At 50.2% G+C, this 20,482-nt stretch overlaps 1 protein-coding gene and 1 long non-coding RNA gene across 9 annotated transcripts in view; one reads left to right on the top strand and one right to left on the bottom strand.

Moving 5' to 3' along the window:
* The first annotated feature begins 29 nt into the window (after positions 1-29).
* LOC110345064 (uncharacterized) lies at positions 30-13,291 on the top strand. Of its 3 annotated transcripts, none has more exons than XR_015450247.1 (4): positions 30-399; positions 710-7,286; positions 11,401-11,564; positions 13,129-13,291. It is a non-coding gene; the product is annotated as an uncharacterized LOC110345064 (long non-coding RNA). The 3 variants fall into 3 exon arrangements; XR_002388108.2 differs by lacking the exon at positions 13,129-13,291 and having other exon boundaries at positions 710-4,949; positions 7,101-7,286; positions 11,401-11,553; XR_015450246.1 differs by lacking the exon at positions 13,129-13,291 and having other exon boundaries at positions 710-4,949; positions 5,607-7,286; positions 11,401-11,553.
* Rnf157 (ring finger protein 157) overlaps positions 946-20,482 on the bottom strand; it is an 83,361-nt gene continuing 63,824 nt past the window's right edge. For 2 of the 6 annotated variants that reach the window (XM_004860742.4, XM_021241018.2), the window contains exons 9-19: positions 19,290-19,361; positions 18,507-18,666; positions 18,207-18,319; positions 15,449-15,687; positions 14,665-14,776; positions 13,251-13,362; positions 12,793-12,965; positions 12,480-12,545; positions 11,454-11,502; positions 9,686-9,796; positions 946-3,783 (exon numbers count right to left, since the gene is read on the bottom strand). In XM_004860742.4, coding sequence (XP_004860799.1) covers positions 3,662-3,783; positions 9,686-9,796; positions 11,454-11,502; positions 12,480-12,545; positions 12,793-12,965; positions 13,251-13,362; positions 14,665-14,776; positions 15,449-15,687; positions 18,207-18,319; positions 18,507-18,666; positions 19,290-19,361 — 1,329 coding nt within the window. In that variant the 3' untranslated portion in view covers positions 946-3,661. Of the gene's footprint in view, positions 3,784-5,581; positions 5,623-9,685; positions 9,797-11,374; positions 11,503-12,479; positions 12,546-12,792; positions 12,966-13,250; positions 13,363-14,664; positions 14,777-15,448; positions 15,688-18,206; positions 18,320-18,506; positions 18,667-19,289; positions 19,362-20,482 lie in introns of all 6 variants that reach the window. The other 4 variants (XR_002388106.2, XR_015450245.1, XM_004860745.3 and 1 more) reach the window with 4 other exon arrangements.

The raw sequence follows: 20,482 nt of genomic DNA, 5'->3' as shown, positions 1-20,482 counted from the left end.
ACCCGCGCATTCCCGCCCGAGGGCCCCGCGCTGGGGTCAGAGAGGCGCGCGACTCCCACCCCTGATCCCGAAAACCGCCGTTGGTCCCCGCGCCGGAGAACTGCCACTCCCGCCCCTATCCGTGTTGGGTCTGGCAGCTCGGAGGCGTGCATGGCTCCCGGGACCGTGCCCGGGTTCGGGGGGCCAAGGCTGGGAGCAGACTCAGTCCCAGGAACCGTATCCTTGAGGTCTTCTTTCCTCTCCTCTGGGCCTTGAGTGGCACTTTCTCATGTTTCTGCGGCCTTTCCCTTGCTCGCGACCCTGTGTCCTCTATGGTTCCTGCAGGCAGGTCTGACTCTCCGATGCCACCTGCCGCTCACATCTGCAGAAACAGCCTCACCGCGAGCAGACACAAGGCAGGTAGGCTACCCCAGTCTCCCGGTAAGCAGCTCCGTTCCCTCCCATCCTCGTAGGGCTCGGGGAAGCCAACATTCCAGAGGGTTCTGTAGAGGTCCTCTCCCTTTCAGATAGCCAAGGAAGCATAGCCAGGGAGAAAAAAGGAAAAGTCGCTGACCTACCAAATCCTGCTAACGGGGTCATTTGACCTGTAAATTTCAGTACCTTTTAAGTGACAGGAACTAAGACTAAGGGACACTGGGGACCGGCTGTCCCTCCTCCCTTCCCCTAGCCTCCCTCCTGTCACCAACTTTTCTACTTTTTAATTATTGAGGAGCTGCAGTGTTGGAAGTTCTCCAGTTTAAAGGCGGCTGCAGAAGTCGGGCCTGGGCTCTGCCTAGGAGCGAAAGGCCAAGGCCTGAGGCCTTGTGCCACAGCCATGCAGAAGGCCAGGAACATGCATTTTCCTCCCCCTTGTCTCTCCTGCTCCTCCAACACCAGATTCTCTTGAGTAAAAATATTAAAGTGGTCCTGAGAAACTTGGACAGAAATTTGCACAAATCAGCCCACTTTGTGGTTAATAGTTCTCCTTCCCTTGTAAACAGTTTTATTCATTTTAAAGAATCATGCAGCAATCCATAAATATTGAATCCTTGGTGTCCTCACTGAAGTGTGCTCACAAAGTACTCCAGAGTGAGGGAGTACATGGATGGCACCAACAGTACACACACGCATGTTTGCACACACCAGGTGTGCAGGCCCTAGGTCAGAGTGAGCAACCAGCATGCCAACACTAGGTGGATGGGATCTATCTCCCCAGTGAGATGGGTTAAAGGGCTTGAGTCTGTGCCCAGAGGCCCCAGTGGTAAATAAACTCTGGTGGATGGAAATGGGTAGAAGGCCAAAAGGCTTTGTGAGGAAACCAGGATTGCAACTGCAGTCCAGGCCATGGAAGAGTGCAGACGTAGTATGGCTGAAGAGCCACAGGTACCTCCAGTCAGTTTTGTGCCCTCCAGAAGCCCCCACCCCACCCCAGGGCAAATGCTGACAGTCTGACTCCCCCAATGATGTACTGGGGCAGGAGGGTGGCAGCTGACCTGTTCCTGATCATGGTGACAGAGGCCCATCCCTTTGGATGGATTACTTCTGCCTGCCAATAGCTAAATGAGGTGTGGGGGGGTGGGGGCGGCACTGAGCAGCTCAAAGTAAAGTGCACTCCAACCCAAGTGTGTGTTGGTTAGGGACCTGAGGCCTGGCTGCAAGAGGACAGAGATCCTCTAGGAAGGGTTGCTTCCTCTGCATCTACTGGCCTTGAAGCTACTGTTTACCTACATCTCCTTCATCTCAGCTACTTCCTCCATCCTCCCCGGTTACACCACACTGTGAATACTGCCTGCCGGGAGAGGAGGAGGGTTTGTGTGCCACCACCCTAGGCTAAGGGAAGCTCCCTGTTGCTTCTGGGGTTCACACTTCAAGGAAATCAGGAAGTGGGGTTATTGCTCAACTTAGACTGGCTTAAGTCTTAAATATGAAAAGAGCTGTCAGAATGCCAAGGGAAGGAAAGGGCATTAGGTGGGGTACAGAATGGCACAGTCCACTGCAGTGTTCAGAGAGGATAAACATGGGAGCTCTAGCTTGGCCTGTTGTTTCAAGGACAGCAGGCTCTCCTCCAGCAGAACAGGACATGAGCCATAACCACTGGCCAGTGTGACTATCACTACACTCCTGGCCTCTGCAGCTTCACAAAAGGTACCAAGGACCTCTTGTACACTTTTTTTGGTGGTACTGGGGATCAAGCCCAGGAGCACTCTACCACTGAGCTACATCCCCAGACAAGGTCTAAATTGCCCAGGCTGGCCTTGAACATGCAGTCTTCCAGCCTCGGCCTCCCAAACAGCTGGGACTACAGGCATGAGCTACCATGCCTGGTACACTGAGCTCTTTTTGGGCAAGCTCTTCTGGGGTAACAACTGCAAATCCTAATATAGTGGGCACAGCCTAAGGCTCCCCCATACGTCACCCTCACAAGTAATTATTTCTAACTGCTTCCCAAATAATCTCATGTCCCACTAAACCACCTTTTCGAAAAGCCACTGGAAAAAACATCTATGCAAGAGCCACATGGATCCCACTGAGGAGAGAGGTGAGATACCCAGCAACTTCCCAGCCAGCCTTGCTGCTGTAGGCTTCATTTGTATGCAGATTGGAAGGCTCCACCTTCCTCTTCACCTCTCACTCTCAGCATATCTTGAAGGCAGGAAAGGAAAACAAAGGAAGAGTTTCTCAAGGTGCAGGTCCTGTGGCTTCTAGGCCACTACTTACAGCCCTGGGCTACTGCCTGGACTGACTGAGCTCAGGGTTCCCCACACTTCCCTCGGTGGTTCTGGGCACTGGTTTAAGAACTGCTGGTTCACACTTCTCTTAGCCTATTTCTTCAACATTTAAAGAAGGGATGGAGATGGCAGCATAGGAATCAGACTCCCCCCACAGGGCTGTAATGAAGAAGAAATATACAATAGCCCTAGCACTGTGTACATAGAGATGGCCCAGAAATGCCCTTAAAATTTTGCCTCTGGATGGAGTCCCAGGCCTTCATAAAGGTACCTGATCAGGAAAAGGACTCCAGAAGGGAGTCATCCTAACTGGGGTCTTGGATTCAGGGCTCTTTCTAAAGCAGACATAAGACAAGAGATCAGGTCTGCTCCAGAAGGCCTTTTGGTTGTCACCATCTCCCTCATCCTTGAGAGCAGAGCTCTTAACGCTTTGAGAGGGAAACTCCACACTTATCACAAGACTGTCCCGCCTTTTCACATGAGCCATCCCCTGACCACCCCAGAATGGAGGTTTCAAATTGGTTATGAGGAGCCAGAGACCAGAAATTGTCAGATGGGTGTTTGTAACAAAGCTGCCAAAACTCTTCAGTCTGCTTGGTCTGCCCCCTAAGGAGAAAAAAATGTGGAAGAAACAGCCCCTGGCCCTTAGCTCCACCTGTCCATGAGGGCAGCAGACGCAGTCCAGAGTCTCTGTGGAGGGTCTCACAAGCTGCAGTTCATGGGGTGGCATCAACCCACGAGGAAGGAGGGCTCTGGTCCCTTTTGAGGGGGAGGGATCAAGGTTACAGGAGATGAGGCTGGGAGACAGAGTGGGTTGAACTCCACATCCAACTTTCACGTGTGTATGCAAAGTCCACATGTGTCTTGCTGCGGGTGTCGGGAGGCCAGTGATCCGGTGAGGACAGATGGAATGCAAGGACAGAAGGGGCACCTGGGGAGAAGGGCAGGTGCTCTCAGACAGCCAGAGGACCCCACACACAGGACCTGTCCTCAGGGTCCTCCAGGCTGCTGGATGATAAGCGCCGGCGCTGAGTATTTAGCCGACTGACACTGTTGTCATCAGCCTGCCAGGTACCTGGAGGAGAGGAAATTAAGGTTACAGGAGCCAGACTTTGGGCCACATCCACATGGTGTATCCAGTGGGGCAGCCTGGCAGCTTGACACGAAAGCTAGCAGGATTCATGTGATCTAAGACTCCTAAGTGCAAGCCATAATCTGTGAGAAGCAGGTGCCAACATGTGTGAGGGCTGCTCCTGCCCCTGGGCTAGGTAGTCACTGCTACTGTGGTCCATGGACAGAGAAGGACAGGGCAGGGATAATTTGTGATCTTCCCCTAGGGTCCACTTTTGTATCTGAATTATTTGGTTCTGGAGTTTGTTTACATTATAGTTGACAAGGAAAAGGAAAGTGGACCTCACTGAGCTATTTCCCCCAGGGCAGGCAGAGTGAGGGAGGGGTGAGGAGCATACTGATTCTGCCCAAGCCTCCAGAGTTTGCTATGGAAGCCAAGAGGGCAGGAGGGGGCTGACCATCTAACAGGATGCCACGGACAAGAAAGCATGTGGTGGGAGGACCATGTGATGCTCTGGGTTCCCCCCCCCCCATTACTGCTTTTCTTCTCCTGGACTCAGCAGCAGGTGTTGGTGCCATCAACCCAGGAAACACTGCCCAAAGGCCTTGGGGTCCCCCAGGAGCCACCTATTCTGCTCATTCTCCTCCCTGAATCTCCCTGAATGTGTCCAGGCTGGAAACCCACTTCTGGCACCTCCCTCCATTTTGTGCTCCGCATCCAATTCACCAGCACTTCCTGTTTGCTAATTTCCTAGTTATGTCTTCACCTGCTATCACACCTACCTGGACTTCCCACCTAGTTTACGATGTACGGACTGTGTGAGCTTGGCAGGTCACTTTACTTTGATCCTGGGCTTTTTCAGCCACCCCACAGAAGGCGAGAACATCCCTCATGGGTGTGGAGAGGACCCGGGAGTCATGCGCACTGTGCTGGGCAGAGTGTACTCAGGAATTGGACCCCACAGCTTTGTCAGGGCACCCTCACGTCTCCCCTGCATTGTCCTCCAGCCAGCAGACTGTCTCCTGTTCTTTCCCTCCAGGACAGCTGGAGAGCTCCTTCTGCCAGGAAAGGCAGGGCCCCAGCCACTCCAGCCTGGGGATGAAGCCTGGCTCCCTGGGGTTGTAGAAGGCTGTGTTTGTCCTGTGGACCCTGTGGCCTCCCCTTCCAAGGTACCTTCCAGCCAGATGAGAACCTGTGTGCCCCCCAACAGCCCAAACCCCACTTCTCTCCTTGCACTATGGAAACTGTGGTCCTTTCCACTCCCCTGTCACACAGCTCCTCCTCGTTGGGGGCCTGGCACATTTACTATCACCTGTCAGGGCCCTGCAGGGCACCTTGCCCACTGGAGGGCTCCTTTGGTGGTTAAGGCTGGCTGACTCTAGAGCATTGTCCTGAGGCCACTCACAGTGACGGGGGGTCAGCCTCAAATTCAGCCAGCCCAAGACCCAAGACTCAAATCCCTTTAACGGCCCAAGCACTGAGATGGAACAGGTCCAAACAGCTCATTTTCCCATCAACACCCTGGCCTAGTAATCTGTCCTGAGGCTGAAGTAATGGTCCTGGTGTGGCAGCCCAGGGCAGGGAAGGAAGTTATCAGGCAGGTCTCAGTGTCTTTCACACAAACTGCCAGCGGCAACTCCATTCCCCGAGACACAACTCACAGGTGTTCCTTCCCCTCTGAGGGTGGCACTCCAGAGTGTGGCAGGAGGAAAATCAGGCAGTGCTCATACTGCCTGTTCAGGTAGGAACCCCAAATAAAATGAGTTGCTTGTTCATTTATATAATTTGGTAGATGTCATACCTATTCCTCAATGTTTATGGGGCAGGACTCCGGAACTGCGGCTGTTCAGTAGGAAAGACCAAAAGCAAATGGTAAACAAGAGAGAAGACACACATGCACGTACAAATAAAAACAGCAGCACCGGCATCAGCACCATCAGCGCCACCACTGCTGCACACCACGCCGAGACGCTGGGTCTGAGAGGCTGCCCGGGGGGCCATCTAGACCGACCTCACAGGAGGCCCTGACCAAGCTCTACCATTCTGAAGTTTTAGCCAGGGCTACAAATGAGCTCCCATGGAACAGAGCGACTCTGAAGGGTAGTCTCTGTACTGAGGGGAGATGGGGCAGGAGAATGAGGTCCCCTCCCCGAGGAGGAGCTGAAGGGCCCACAGCAGACCCTGCTGGTGCCCCTCTCAGCCCCTTTTGAGGGCTGCCATTGAGTTGGGCTCCTGGGCCCTCCAGCCAGAAAACAGAGCTTGGAGAGACTTGAAATCCCTCAAGGGAGATGGACAAATGTGGTTTCCATCCTATTCCATTTGAGGAATCAGAAATGGGAGAATGAAGAGCCCTCCAGAGGCAGATTCCAGGAGCACTAGGGAGATCTGGCATACCCCTTTCCTGTCTCTGTAAGCCACTAATTAAGTTTAAGTGTTATAAGAGTTCAGTTGTCTTTGTTGAGTCTCTCTCCATGGGAAAAGAAACACTTAATTTGGATTTTTTCCCTTAGTGTCCATAAAGTGCAAACTTTCCTCGTACCATCTCAGTCTTGGGTTATGAGGCCCAAAGGCACGAGTGAAGTCAGGAGGTGTCCAGAAGTATTTTTAGATTTCATTGGATATGCCCACTCCTGTACAATGCAGTCATTTAAAGATCTTTGTATTTCCACTAAATCCCCATTATCCTTGCCTCTTTCTATCACATACGCATCCCAGAGCCTCTCCCCAGAACTGTCACTTGCCCCCATCACTCAGCCATCTGTGTAACACCCCACCACATTCCCTGGAATCATATCAACTTAGCCCACAATTCCAATCTTACCACCTACATCTCTCAGCTCAGACACCCCCCCTTGAGGACCTCTCAGAAGCAATCTCAGAACATGTCACCCCCACTGTGAGGAATGTGGGGCTGCAGAAGATCTGGGCAATTTTGGGGGGAAGAGGGGCTGGAATGAGACAGGCATCCTCTAAGTCACAAGTGTGAGCTGAGTGTTGAGGATGCGTCTTGGGCAGAGTGGTTGGCGAGAACATGGTATGGTGCACAGGGCCAGTGTGGGGTGTTGCCCTGGGCTCTGCTCCCCCAGTGGCCCTCTGTGAAGGGATGGCATCTACTTTGTGAGAAACAGGCTTGAGCAGGGATTATGTGCACAAGCAGCCTTCCTGAAGGAGGAGAACACTGCCCACAGGAGCAGCAAGGAGCCAAGCCAGCCTATGGTCTGTCACGGTCAGATGGACGGGTGACCCCACAGCTGAGTGTGAAGACCCTGCTTAGTCCATGGTGCCTACCAAAGTGGACTCTCCTATCTTTGATGCAACAGATACTTCCAGAGTCTCCCAGTGCTTTGCTGACGGGGTGACACTAACAGCAGAGCTGGAGAAACATTTTCCCAAGACACCAGATGCATCCTCGCCCTCCATGAATATCCCTTGGACCTCTGCTGAGGACACAATGGACACTAAAGCATCTGTCTATGCCTGAGATCCTCTCTCAACAGCTACCACAGGTATCTGCATTCCTGTCTGGCCCACTGTGAACCCAGTTTAATCCCAAAGTCACTGGCTGTAGAAGCCACCATAGGAAGCCCAGGGCCATTTTCTTCCTTTCTGGTCTTGCTGCCCCCCCACAATCCTGTGAGTATAGTACATATGGACACGCAGGCTGAGTGGAGGGAGTTAGGAAGAAGAAAAAGAATAAACTCAGTTTGCACCAGCACTGTTGGCTTAAATAGTTCCCAGCAACTCCCTCTGCCCCAAAGCAGGGATGTGTGGGGAGCCCTTGAAGGGAGAGGCTGGCTGGCAGAGAACTGCCACAGAGACAGGCAGAGCTAGGCACAGGTACCATCTTCACCCAGCAATTGGCCAAGGATGCCAATTCAAAACAAATCCTCTCCATAATCCTCACCATGGAAGCATGCCCATTTTTGCTGAACAGAAATATATTCTCACAAGTATTTTTTCTTGGCAAATCTTAGGCAATTGAATACAGGCCCTTGCCAGTTAGGAACAGAAAGCTGTCTGCAGCCCTATGCGAGAGCCCTCAGTGTGCACACGTCAGCAAGCTCGGGGCTAGGCTGAGCAGAGCAGGGAAGACAGTGCTGGCACAGAGTGAACATGAACTTTCACACAAAGCCGGAACATAAATGAGTGGAAAAAAAAGAAACAGACAGACAGACCTACATTTGGCAAAAAGACGTGAAACATAGATGGACAGACAGAAGCAAGGTCAGGAGTGGGAGGGTAGGGGTAAGTGTGCCCTGGTACCCAGCAGCCCCGGTCCAGGCCTACTGGGCAGGAGGCAGCCACAAGGGTCAATGCCCTTCCTCCATGCTCAGGCTGGAGAGGGTCTGTCCTGGGCCTGTGCAGGAGTAGCGGGGGAACTGATACTGCCTCCTCAGGCCTGGTGGAAGATTAAGAGACCTTGGCAGTATCTTCAGGACAAACAAAATAGAGATGATCAAAGTGCCCTTTGCAAGGCTGGAAAAAGCATCTCCGGAGCCCTCTGGCTTCCCTGCCACAAGCCTGCATGGGGCCAGGGCCTGCTGGGACCGTGTCTGCACAGGCTGATGGAGAGTGGCAACCACAGCAGGTCATGTGGCTCCAATACCTCCAGCCACTTCGCCGAGCGAGTAAAGCACTGGACCCAGGAGGGCTATTCCAAAGCTGCAGCAGGTCTTCACTAAAGACTGCTGGAGAGGATTACAGCACCACAGTGGGAAGGACAACCTCTGCAGTGGAACCAGGAGGGCACGTGTGACCTGGTCCACTTGAGTGAGACCTGACTTTTTTTTTTCGGTTCTGGGGATCAAACTCGGGACCCTGCACTTTCAAGGAAGGCAGCGGCACCACTGAGCTAAATCCCCTGCCAAGACCTGACTTTTAAAGAAGTGGTTCTTGGAGCCTGTGAATGAGCATACGGGGTCAGTGCTCAAAGTGTGATTAACATGGTTGCTTGATAGGAAGTTATCCCAGGTTCAATTTAGGACAGTAAAAAGGAACAGGGGCGACTGACAACCTGGTCAAATTTACTTTATTTAGTATTATTATTATTATTTTTGGTACTGGGGATCAAACTCAGGACCTTGTGCTTTTGCAGCGCCACTGAGCTAAATCTCTGCCCCAACCTGGTCGAATTTAGAGTTAGGGGTCCAGACAGCAGGCCTCTTCTTTGGGATCTAAATCTAACAGGTACAAAAATCTAATCTAAATCTAATAGGTACAAAAACTGGGAACCTACAGCTCACTGGACTGCAAAGATGTTCATGGCCTGTAATGCTGGCTCTCAAATTCTTTTCTGATCCTAACTGGAATTCCTACCTGTCTTTGGAAGAGCTACAGTTTCACTTTTTTTTTTCTTTTGGTATTGGGGATTGAACTCAGGACCTTGTGCTTCCGAGGCAGGCACAGTGTCACTGAGCTAAATCCCTGGCCCTACAGTTTCACTTTTTTTTTGGTACTGGGGATCGAACTTGGGTCCTTGCACTTGCGCAGCAGGCGGCAAAACTACTGAGCTAAATCCCCGGCCCTATAGTTTCACTTTTAAAAGGCTCAGATTAACTTTTCAAGACCTTCATGGAGGGGTGTTTGTTTGCTCAAACTTCCTGTTGAACATAAGACGGGCTAGCTGACATGGGATGTGCAAGATCGTGATAGAGGGGCACGCTTAGGCCAAATCAGAAGAGGAATTTTCCTATTCCACTATTCTGAGAGCAGGAGTCACTCCCTGTAAAAGCTCAGGGACTCTCCTGAGCCTTCTCACTTCCTCTCCGCAGCTGTCTCTAGCACCTTCCATAGCCCTAGCCTTCTTGGCAGGCACTGGAGGGCAGGACCCAGGTGTACAGGTAAGACCAGGGTTAGAATAGAGGGACGTCTCCCACCAAGTTCATGTCAGCAGACTGCCACTCACCGGGTAAGCAGACCTCAGAGCACAGCTTATTGTCCAGTGCTTTCACGCTTGCGATGTCAAAGTCATTGTTATTGTCACACTCCATACCTAGAAATGCGCATGTCCTCTGGCCTGTAACGGAGTTAAGGCAGTTAGAGAGGGGCTGGCTGTGTTTTTCTCTGCTTTGCTGTCCTTAAAATAAAAATCTTAAGGATGGAGACAAAAAATAAAATCATATGTTAAAAAAAAGACAATAATTAAGTGGGTAAAGTGTGGACAAAAAAGGAATCAAATCATGTGGGCACACCTAGGTTCTTGTGCCATCCTGGTGTGTTTCCCTAACTGGGCCCTTTCTAGCTGTTGTTTCCTAATTCAGATCCCTGTGGAGGATTGTGGGGCTCAGGCTAGATAGAAACCACGAGAGAGGGCAGCTATCCCTGGTCCAGGCCTCGGACACCATGGCTGCAGAAGCTGGAGAAAGCTGGGTGGTGACACCCTGCTCATGCCGGCGGCTGTCTGCGGTGTGAGCAGGGTGTTTATGACCACAAGGCTCTGCAACACGGTAAACACATACAACAACAACTCAAGGCCTTTGGTTCCATAATTTTGTATATCAAATCAGATTGACCACATTCACAAAATTATGATTTATTTTCTTATGAGACCAAAGTTGTTATTTTGAGTATGTTTTCAGAGACTGCCCAGAAAGCTACAGACATGTAAGAGGGTAAAGGGAAAGTAGAAGTAATTTTTTTAGAGTTCCCCCCTTTTTTTTCCTGGTCAAAGGGAGAGAAGGAACCATTTGGGGAATCATTGCCCAGGGTGACTGGACCTGGGAAACTGAAATCATCTGCTGAGGTTGTAAAGCTTCAAGCCCTGGGCTGGTGTGCAGGAGCAGGAGGGGCCTGGCCCCAGTGGCTGTCCTCTCTCCAGGTCTTGGCTGGCGAGAGCTGTCAAGTCTGCATGCACACCCTGACACACCCAAGCAATGGCCAGCGCTGAAGCAGAAGCAACTAGGATGACCTCTGCTGGCGCAACTGTGTTCAGGCCGAGGAAGGTCTGCTCGGGAGGAGGCCCAGGGCAGAGAGGGAAGGAAGTCTGGCTCCTGGGATAGGTGGTGTGACTTCTCCTGCCTTTCCTTCTCCCTCCTTCCTTACCCTGCAGGCATTCCTTCTATTCTAGCCTCTCTGGCAACAAATTCGTCCAACAGGAGACGTAACGGATGCCTGAACTATGGCAAAGACATCACTATGGTGCTTACAAAGTTCTTGCCTAGGCTGAGCTGCTGAAGAAAGCCACATGGTCCCTTGGCCACACTCTTGGTGTGTGCTGCCTCCTGAGGTCCCCCATACAGTGATGCCAGTCATTTTTTCCACTAAAGCAAAATCAGACAAGGTGCTAAACAGTCCTGCCTCCTGCCTGGAAGACTGCTGCTGCTTTTCAGACAGCTTCCAGGGCAACTCTGTGGGCTCAGCTAGAGAGCTGCAGCAGGAGGCAGGCATAAGTGGCCAAAAGCTCGGGGTCTACTGACCTCACGGGCAGAACCAGGAGTGTCTTCTGCAGTATCCTCATCCCCACCCCGGGGCTCTGAGTCTCAGAAGGATCTGGGAAGGTCACTGAGGTGATCAACATGCTGCTTGCCTTGATATACCATCATGAACACAACTGTTCCCCCAACAGCCACTCAACTGAGCATTGCCAACAACTCACAGCAGTTCTCCTTTCTTTACCCTTAGAGAATACCCAGGAGAGACACAAATACAACGGAGCAAAGGACCAGGTCTTTTACCATCTTCTTGCATGGGAGAGCCATCTTCTTCCTCTATGATGTCATTCCCCTGGGACAGAAGGAAGGGCTTATGAGTCTAACAAAGCTTTCAGAAGAGGAGCTATCCCCAAGGTATCTAACTCCATGGGTTATGTCCATAGTGTACATTTCTCAACCACATTTGACATGCCAAGGAGGCTGGGGGAGGCTCCATCAGTCTGTGGGGACCAGGTCTGAGCCACACTGGTAGATAATTACTTAGAAGGGTCTGCCAAAATACCCTTTTGGCCAGGCATGGTGGTGCACACCTGTAATCCCACCACTCAGAGGCTGAGGCAGGTGGATTGTACTGAGTTTGAGGCCAGCCTGAGACTACAAAGTGAGACCGTCTCCAAAAACAATATTTTTTTTTAATTAAAAAAATACCGTTGCTAAGACCTTAGCTGACACTGATTCTCCAAGGTGGAAATAAAAGTTATTTGAAAAAGCAATCTGTGAGATGGTAAAACTTTCAGAAACTCCTTAGGTTCCCAAATTCCATCCCGATATCCTTTGAGAGGATGTGGCTCAAGAAAAATTAAGCCAAAGGAGGCACAGCACTGCATATACCTATGCTTAGGGGACTCCTCATGCTCAATGGTAGGTGACGCCCGCGTGCGCCTGCCTGGGGCTCCTGGATGGAGGGGTTGAGAGTGGGGCAGGCAGCCATCTCTTTCCTCAGTGGCCTGTGTGCCCCAGCACAGGGGAGCACCTACAACCCAGCATCCCTGTGTAAACACTCACCAGATGGACAAAGGACAGCACATTCCTGAGGCCCAGGGGCTGGCACGATAAAGTCCCTCTTGTACTCACTCCACACCAATCATGCTGGAATCAGTGCCCCTACTACCCAGACAGTGCCCAGGCCCAAGTGTGTGGCTGCCCTTACATCTACCCACTTCACCCGAGAAGGCTTCTTCAGTACTCCCACCCTGCTGGCATCCCCAGCCAAGGCCAGTAGTTCTTTTGGCTCTGGGAAGGGCTGCTGTTGTCTGCCAGTGAGGTTACCTCTGCATCCTGCTCTCCGGCGGGGAGGCCAGCAAAGCTGCTATCTGGAGACTCAGCTGGCATCCCCTGCAAAAGAGCAACAAAGCCCACGGGCACAGTTATTATGGGCTCTCTTATAAAGCTGGCATGACAGTAAACCCAAGACTAGGCCTTCCCCAGCACAGAACTGGTGCCAGGAAGAGTCAGATCTAAAGTACACTGTGCTCTCTGAAAGGGCCCTCCCCACACCCCTCCCTTCCCAGGCCTTGCAGCCAGCTTTGACCAACCCTTGATGAAGCAATGCTGGATACACATGCACATGGCCTTCCCTTACCTCCACTTCTTCGGAGGGGGCTCTACTTGCTGCCCGGGGGGAAGGGAGGCCTTCTCCCTCCTCTTCAGTGCCAGGGGCGATGTAGGAGCCAGACATGGAGGAGACTGTGTCGGTGCTGATCTGGGAGGATGCCATGGACATGACAGACTGGGCCAGGCTGCTGCTGGCGGGGTCTTCGAGACAGGGGTTGGAGGAAGATGGGTCAAGGGTACCGAGGAGTGGATCTCCCTCCCTGTATTCAGACCATGAGGAGTACAGTAACCTCATGTTGCTGTTCCCCCACTCCCTCTAGAGCTTTGACTTAGTTTCCCAAAACTCTGCTCTTCTATCTCACAGAGCTAAAACCTCTTGTCTCAGGCACAGTACTGGGCCTGAGAGAAGTAAGCCTCCTCCAGCTGGCCCAGGTTAGTCCCCAGCTGAGGCACTGGCACGTGCAGCTGCTCCCTGCTCCCTCATACCTTCCGGGGAGGAAATGGTGGATGACAGCGGGGTCCCTGTGCAGGAAGACTGATCAACAGCCCCCGATGAGGACAGGGTGAGATTCTCACTTTCTGGAGTTACGCCACATTCCTGGGGGTGAGGGACACAATGGGACATGGAGGAGGGTCAAATCAAGGGTCTTGGAGGAACAGGGTAAGAACAGGGGGCTGGGTGGGGACCAGGAGGAAAGGAGACACCGGAAGGGACAAGGTCCCTTATTGTGGAGGACTGGAGTGACATGAGAGCCAGTGCTGGCTTCTCTCCTGTCAACACCCCTCTTCAGTGTGGGTCTGGAGCGACTGGCTCCCAGGGGAGGTGCAAACTTCAGTCAGCACCTCCTGCCTTCGGCCCAGCATCTGCTGAAGCCATACAAAGACTGCAGCTCCAGTGACACTGGCCACCCAGCAGCTGTGACATGGGGACACCCCCGGCTTCCCCAGGATTAAGAACAGCTTTCCTCCCAAAGCAAAGGCACATAAAACCAGCAGGGGCTCACTGCCTGCAGGACATTTCTACATGGATGTCGGCTGAGTGGAATTTACCCAATCCATCTCAAAAAACACCCTGGCCCCACCCCCCACCTGCCAGTCACTCAGGCCCAGGGCCTAGCCACCCCAGGCAGAAGCGAAGTCCTCCTACCCACTCTCTACAATCCATTCCTTCTCCAGGCAGGCCTCCTTCACTTGGGGCACTGGCCGCTTCCTGGCTTCGTCTGTTCCTAACCCAGTCTGCATGTATCTGTGAGGCGGGGCTCTGTGAGGCAGAGCTCTTGCTGCAACCCTGCCTGCTCCAAGCCTCCACCTGGATGGTTTTTTTCCCTTTCCTCTCAGGTCCAGAACATCCCAAGATTCAGCTCAAACGCTTCCTCTCACATATTTTCTGATTTCCTCCACTCAACGAAATCTCGTACATCTCTATCATGACATTTTAGGGTCTCTGTTTTGGGTGCTCTTATATTCTAGAGTTAAAACTCATTCTTTCAAGAAATGGGCAATAACGATGTGCCACATATAGTTCTAGCATTTGAGCCCCTCTTCCGGCCTCCACACTCCCTTCTCCCATCTGACTCCGATCCACACTCCATGGTGCATGTACACTTTTCACTTTGTGTTTTGTGTTCATCCCCATCCCAAGTCATAAGCACAGAGGTGACCCAAGGGCAGGGGCTGCTGTGCTTTCCTTACTGCTGCCACCTCAGCATATAGGAGAGAGCCTGGGGAATAAACAGGCTCTGTGTGCTGTGAATCGAATGAGAATCTTACGAAGCCTTTTCGGCTGCTCCTTGGAAGGTGGTGAAAGGCGTCTGATGAGTGAAGTGGACCTGAGAGGCTGGGCAGGCATGAGGTCGGTGCTAGCGGCCAGCCCCCAGGGAGGGAGAAGAAAGCACACTACCTCTCCGGGATGCTGAGCAGCAGCCGGTCTCTGAGAGAGCTGGGTCTCTGACTCACTGCAGGAGCGTTCTTCTTCCTCTTCATGCAGCACGGAAGAATTCTGTGAAATGGATCTGTAAAAGTCCAGAGGGAAGAGCAGCTGTACCCAACATCCACTTAGAGCCCAGAGCTGGCCTGACTCTTCTTACCCAGGAAGAGGAGGAGGAGGTCACCAGGGGAGTCTCAGAGCTGGAAGGGAGGTGAGAGGAGCGCCAAGGAGGGATAGAGACTCTCTGCTTCTAGCACCTGCCTGGACTTGCTGCCTGAACTTGGGGAAAGCCACTGGCATTCCCAGGTCTCAAGACTTCATATGTAAAACCCCCTTCTTCACTGTGCCACAGAAACTGGGGTATAATGGTGCCCAATGGACTTAAACACTTTGGAGAGACAGTCACAAGGTTTCTTTGGTCTTCAGACGAAGCCACGCTCCCAGGGCCTGAGAGGCCTTGTCTCAGTACTCACCTCCTCTTCCCTGGATCCCATTCCCTGCCCACAAACACAGGAGAGGTCTGAGGAGAATTCCCTTAAGTCCTCCCACACATCTTATTTCCATCTCTTAGAGAGTGGTAACTGTCCCCCCAAGGCTCCCCTCAGGGCTTCTGAGAGACTGAGCAGTGGTGGACAGCGAAAGGGTCCACTTTGTGCCTTGGGCCTAGGATGTGACCAGCACAAGGAGGGAGCGGTGGCGGGAAAGCTTCTCATCAAGGACCAGGGCCACATTGCTGAGCCCCGCCTGGCCCACTCACTTGGAGAGACTCTTTTTGAGCTTGAGTCCTTGGCTGCTGCAGTCAGACAGGCGGTCGAGAGGGGAGAGTGTCCTGACGGGGGGCAGGTGGCCATCGCTGCCATAAGAAGGCAGCATTCCTGAGAGGTGGCCATCTCCAAGCACATGAAGTGGAGGGACTGCTGGTGACGAGGTAAGGGGTCCGTTGAGGGCCTCCAGAAGAGACACCACTTCGTAACCTGGTGGAATATTCTCTGAGGACTAGGGGAATCAGAGACAGGATGAAAAACTACTTAAGTACTTTTTGTTTAATGGCATCATGCTTCCTACTGGATGCTAAAAAATGTTTTCTTTCCGTTGGGTTTTGAGGGTCTGTAAGAAAAGCTTCTGTACTAGACACAGAGGGAAGATAAGATGTCAGTCACACACTCCTAGATTCTGCTCACTGGTGAACTTTTTCTTAATAATGTGTATTTTTTTCTGATGATAAAGTACATGAATAATCATTACAGGAAATTTGGAAGATACAGAAAAGTAGAAGGGAAAAACACTGCCAATAATCAATCACCCAAAGTAACTTTTGTTAAGTATTCCAATTATTGTCTTTATACTGTTTGCTTGTTTATGATCAATCTGTAAATGACAATTTTATATCCTGCTTATTTTACTCAACATAAATATTTTTTGATAGATTTGAGACTTCTTTTCATAGACAGCCCCTTTTCATAGGCATAGTCAGTTTCCTAACTACTAGTGCTAGGTATTAGGTTGTGTTCAACACATCCTACTGTAAATAAACACAATCTGATGAACATCCTTGTATATAAATCTTTTTCAGGCTCTCCTCAGTTGTAGAACACTTGCTTAACATGAATGAAACTTTTTCAGGTTATTTTCTTGGTATTACATTTTTTTTTTTTTTTTTGGTACCGGGGAATGAACTCGGGTCCTTGAGCTTTCAAGATAGGCGACATAACCACTGAGCTAAATCCCCGGCCCTTCGTGGTATTAAGAATTTTTAGGCCTTAGATTACAGTACTTGGTATAAATGTTTTGTTCTGTTTTCTTGATGACTTTTCTAGTTATACTCTCCTATAAGCACTACAGAATACCTATCTTGATTATTCCTCTGCCAGCATGGAGAATCTTTAAAAAGGACAGTTTTTAAATTTGAAAGATGAAAAATGTGTATACCACTTTAATTTGCACAATGATGATATTTAATGTGGCTAAATTTTTGTTTATTTTTGGCGGTGCTGAGGATCAAACCTAGGGCCTCACACATGGTTGGCAAGTATTCTGCCACTGAGCTAAAGCGCCAGGCCTAGTGGAACTTTTTAAAGGTGATTATTAACCATCTGTATTTCTTCTTTTGAGAATTTTGATTTGTTTTGAGATAGGGTCTTGCTATGTAGTTCAGGCTGGCCTTGAACACACTGTGTAGCTCAGGCTGGCCTTGAACTTGCAGCACTCCTCCATTCTTAGCCTCTCAAGTGCTGGGATTATAGGCATGTGCCACCAGGTCTGGCAAGAATTTATTTACATATTTTTTGCTCATTTACTGACTGTTTTATCTTTATGAGCTATGGCAAAGACACTAGTTTTTTCTCTCATACATATGTTGTAAGCAGTTTTAAAGAATTTGTTTTCTTTTTAATTTGGTCATCTTTTTTTTGAGACAGTGTCTCACTCTGTAGTCCAGGCTGGGCTGAACTCACAGCGATCCTCCTGCTTCAGCCTCCCTGGATTACGGATGTGCACCACCATGCCTGGTCTGGTCACATTTTAGAACTCTGATGTTTTAAACTTTATATGTGGCCAAATCTACAGATTTTTTATAAAAAAAAGCTTTCCATTGCTTGTGAGGTTAGGGTCCTTCTCCGTCCAAATCAATTAAATAACTGCCTATACCAGAGCTTGGGAGGGTGAGGCAAGAGGGTCACTGTGAGTCCAAGACCAGCCCGAACTGCAAATCGAGACTCTGTCTTGAAAAAAATTGCCTATAATTTATTCTAGGTTTATAATCTTTGGTTTGGTTTGCTTTTATTTTTTTTTATTTTTGGTACTGGGGATCGAACTTGGGTCCTTTGGTTTGCTTTTAACATAGTTAGCTAGTTACTCTATCTGGAATTTGTTATCTGGAACAGGTTAAAGTACTAAACTGATTTTTTCTCCCTAAATAGCTAACTATCTCACTACTCTTTACTGAATAATAAATCTTTCCCATCATGGGTTAATCTAAAGAAAGACAATGCCTGCTATTCTATAACTGCAAAGTTTCCAGGTTTTAACCTAAACTGAGCACTTACACTGAGACACAGACTGGTTGTCCTATTGACTTGGCTTCCAGTCACTGAAGCCGTGAAATGAGATAAAGAAAAGTTACCTTCTTCAAGGATTCAAATAAAGATAGTAAATTGTATTCAAATCCAAAACAATCATCCCCTTGTTCTGCTTGGGGGAGTTCCAGAGCTGGACCCTGCTGGAGTTCTCTGCAAGCAGATGGCTCTAGGAATGTAAATATTAACTGGACACCAAGTTCCCAAGGAGGGAAAGGGAGGTTTTAATGTCCAGTCGAGTATTCAACTTTCTGTTGTAATATCAGCTGTTTTAGCTGTCATGATCTTAGCCAGCCTACTAAATCCTTCAGCATGCTCAGATTGAAGTCCTTGCTGCAGTGCCATGTAGAAAGGATGAGAAGAATTTTCAAAAGGAAAAAGCCAGCGAGAACACTGGCATGCATTTGCTTCAGAGGGGGCCTGGTGCTGAGCCCAACTTACTGAATGCTCTTCTGAGTCAGATGTCTGGGACGAAATGATGGGGTTAAAGCTGGTTGGGGACAAGGGGCCCAATTTTTTCCTCATGGCGCGGATCTGAAGCAGTGCCCGGAAGGCTGGGAAGAATAAAACAGGCCGTCAGGACATCCTGCTGCAGGATTAAGGGTGAACAAGGGCCCACACCGAAACGATGATCCCTCCCACATCCATCAGTTCGCTAGTCCAGCAGCCACACGTGTCTTGATATTCCGCAAAGTCCTTCCCACACTCCCGCAGCCCCTCCTAGCCTGGCTCAGGACTTACGCAGCCGGCAGATGGGGCAGTTGTTGGCCTGGTAGCGCAGGGTGTCTGCACAAGTGTTACAGAGGCAGAGGTGGCGGCAGGGCAGGATCAAGGTGTCCCGGACATCGGAGAGACACACCACACACTCCGCACTGTTATCACTTACTTCATCCTCGGCCACCTGGCCAGGGAGATAGAAAAGCAGCCAGTGACACAAAGGCCTCCCTGACTGACAAGGCAGCTCGGCTAAGGGGTGATACCAGTAATGAGAATGGACTCCACACTGACACGGGACCTCCCCATGGCCCAGCTCTCACTGGCTGAGTCCCACTGATTCTGAAGCTGAGAGCAGGGACTAACTCCCAAGCTTATCCTCTGAGGTCCAGTGCTGGCCTTGGGACAGTCTGAGCTGAGGGGACCTAGGGCCCCCCAAAGATCAAGGTAAAGGGATAATGAAAGACTCTCCCAGGAAAGGGAGTTCGAAAGAGTTCCAGAGCAAAACAAATCCAACCCAGCTTATTTTTCTCATTTCCACACTGATAGAAGCATGGTGACCTGAAATGAGGAATAAGAAATACCCTCTAGGGCCAGGGATTTAGCTCAGTGGTTCCACTGCCTGCCTCGCAAACGCAAGGTGTTGAGTTCGATCCCCAGTACCAAAAAAAAAAAAAAGAAAGAAAGAAATACCCTCTAGGACCTGATCCCAGAGGCTGGCTCACTGAATTCCTCCATCCTGGCTTGGGCAGAGTGGTTCTTATCCTGCCTCCCAGGAAGAGAACATTCAGAACTTTGCATGAAACTTACCTTCGAATCTTGTGTGTTGTACTTGTTTTCAATTCCGTAGATCTCCTGAAGTAGGTAGCTAACCCCATCTACCTGAATAGCAAATGGAGAAGTTCAGGCTGATTCTATTGAGACACAAGAGTAGACCCCCACCCCCGGGGCATGGTTACCCAGGACTACTGATTCACAATGAAAAAACCCAAAGACCTAAACCAGTAAAGGATACTTTTATTTACTTATGTTTTCTCTTTGAGAGAGGAAAGAAAATCAAACGTTTAATTCACCCACCATTACATTCAACAGGGAACACAAAATCCCACAATGCAACAATAATACTTGTTGTGCAGCTCACTATTATGGACAGTTATGAAAAGCTTACACTAGAAAGAGGATAGAAGGGTATGTATCAAAATGAAAGCCTTAGTTCTGTAAGAAAATTTCAGCTCAGATGTTATAAAAATAAAGGAATTGAGGGAGAAACAGAGAGAGAGGGAGAGGGAGGGAGAGAGAGAGAGAAGAAACGGGCAAGGAAAAAGAAGAGAGAGAAAAATTTAGATGCAAGGGAGATGCAAGGCCTTGAAGGAGAGGCAAGTGGTACACATCCCCTCTGAAGCAACATACAGCAAAATTACCCCTCTGGGCTTACTTCTTAGAACTCACCAATGCCTGCTCCCGTGTCTACGCTGGCCCTTCCCCGGTACCCTTTGGGAGCTCACTCCTCCCTTCTGGCTCACCTCTGTCCCCAGAAATCCCCTCCTCACGGACTTAGCCTGGCTCTGATTTCATCTCCCTCTCTGCTGTGTGACAGTCTGCTGCTAGAGCAGATCCAGCAATAGGAAAAGAGAGAAAACCCTTTCATCATCTCCAGGTCTCCCCATGAGCCAACTCACCAAGGTCAGGTCTGCCTGGGTAGTGCCCTGGCCTCAGGGATCTGTGGTAGCCTCTGCCTCTCTTAAAACTTGCTCTAACCTAACAATTATACTGAAAGGACATTATTAACTAATTACATTAAGGTGTAATTGACTACTGTCGACCTTGTTGTAGGAGAGGCAAGCACTTAACCTAAAAGAATGGATAATGTAGAATTTCAGATGTCTGTCGTCCATCTGGAAGGGGGAAGGGCTTGTACCTCCATAAAGGCCAGCCATGCCTCCCACCTCCTTGCTCCCACCTTCCACGAGATGACCTCCTCTCCACCATCCTCCCTTGCCAAG

This window comes from Heterocephalus glaber, unplaced genomic scaffold, assembly GCF_053883595.1.
Source record: "Heterocephalus glaber isolate CG9 unplaced genomic scaffold, H.glaber_assembly_v1.0 deba00000937, whole genome shotgun sequence".
Taxonomy (NCBI): domain Eukaryota; kingdom Metazoa; phylum Chordata; class Mammalia; order Rodentia; family Bathyergidae; genus Heterocephalus; species Heterocephalus glaber.
This window is presented reverse-complemented; position numbering and strand designations above follow the sequence as displayed.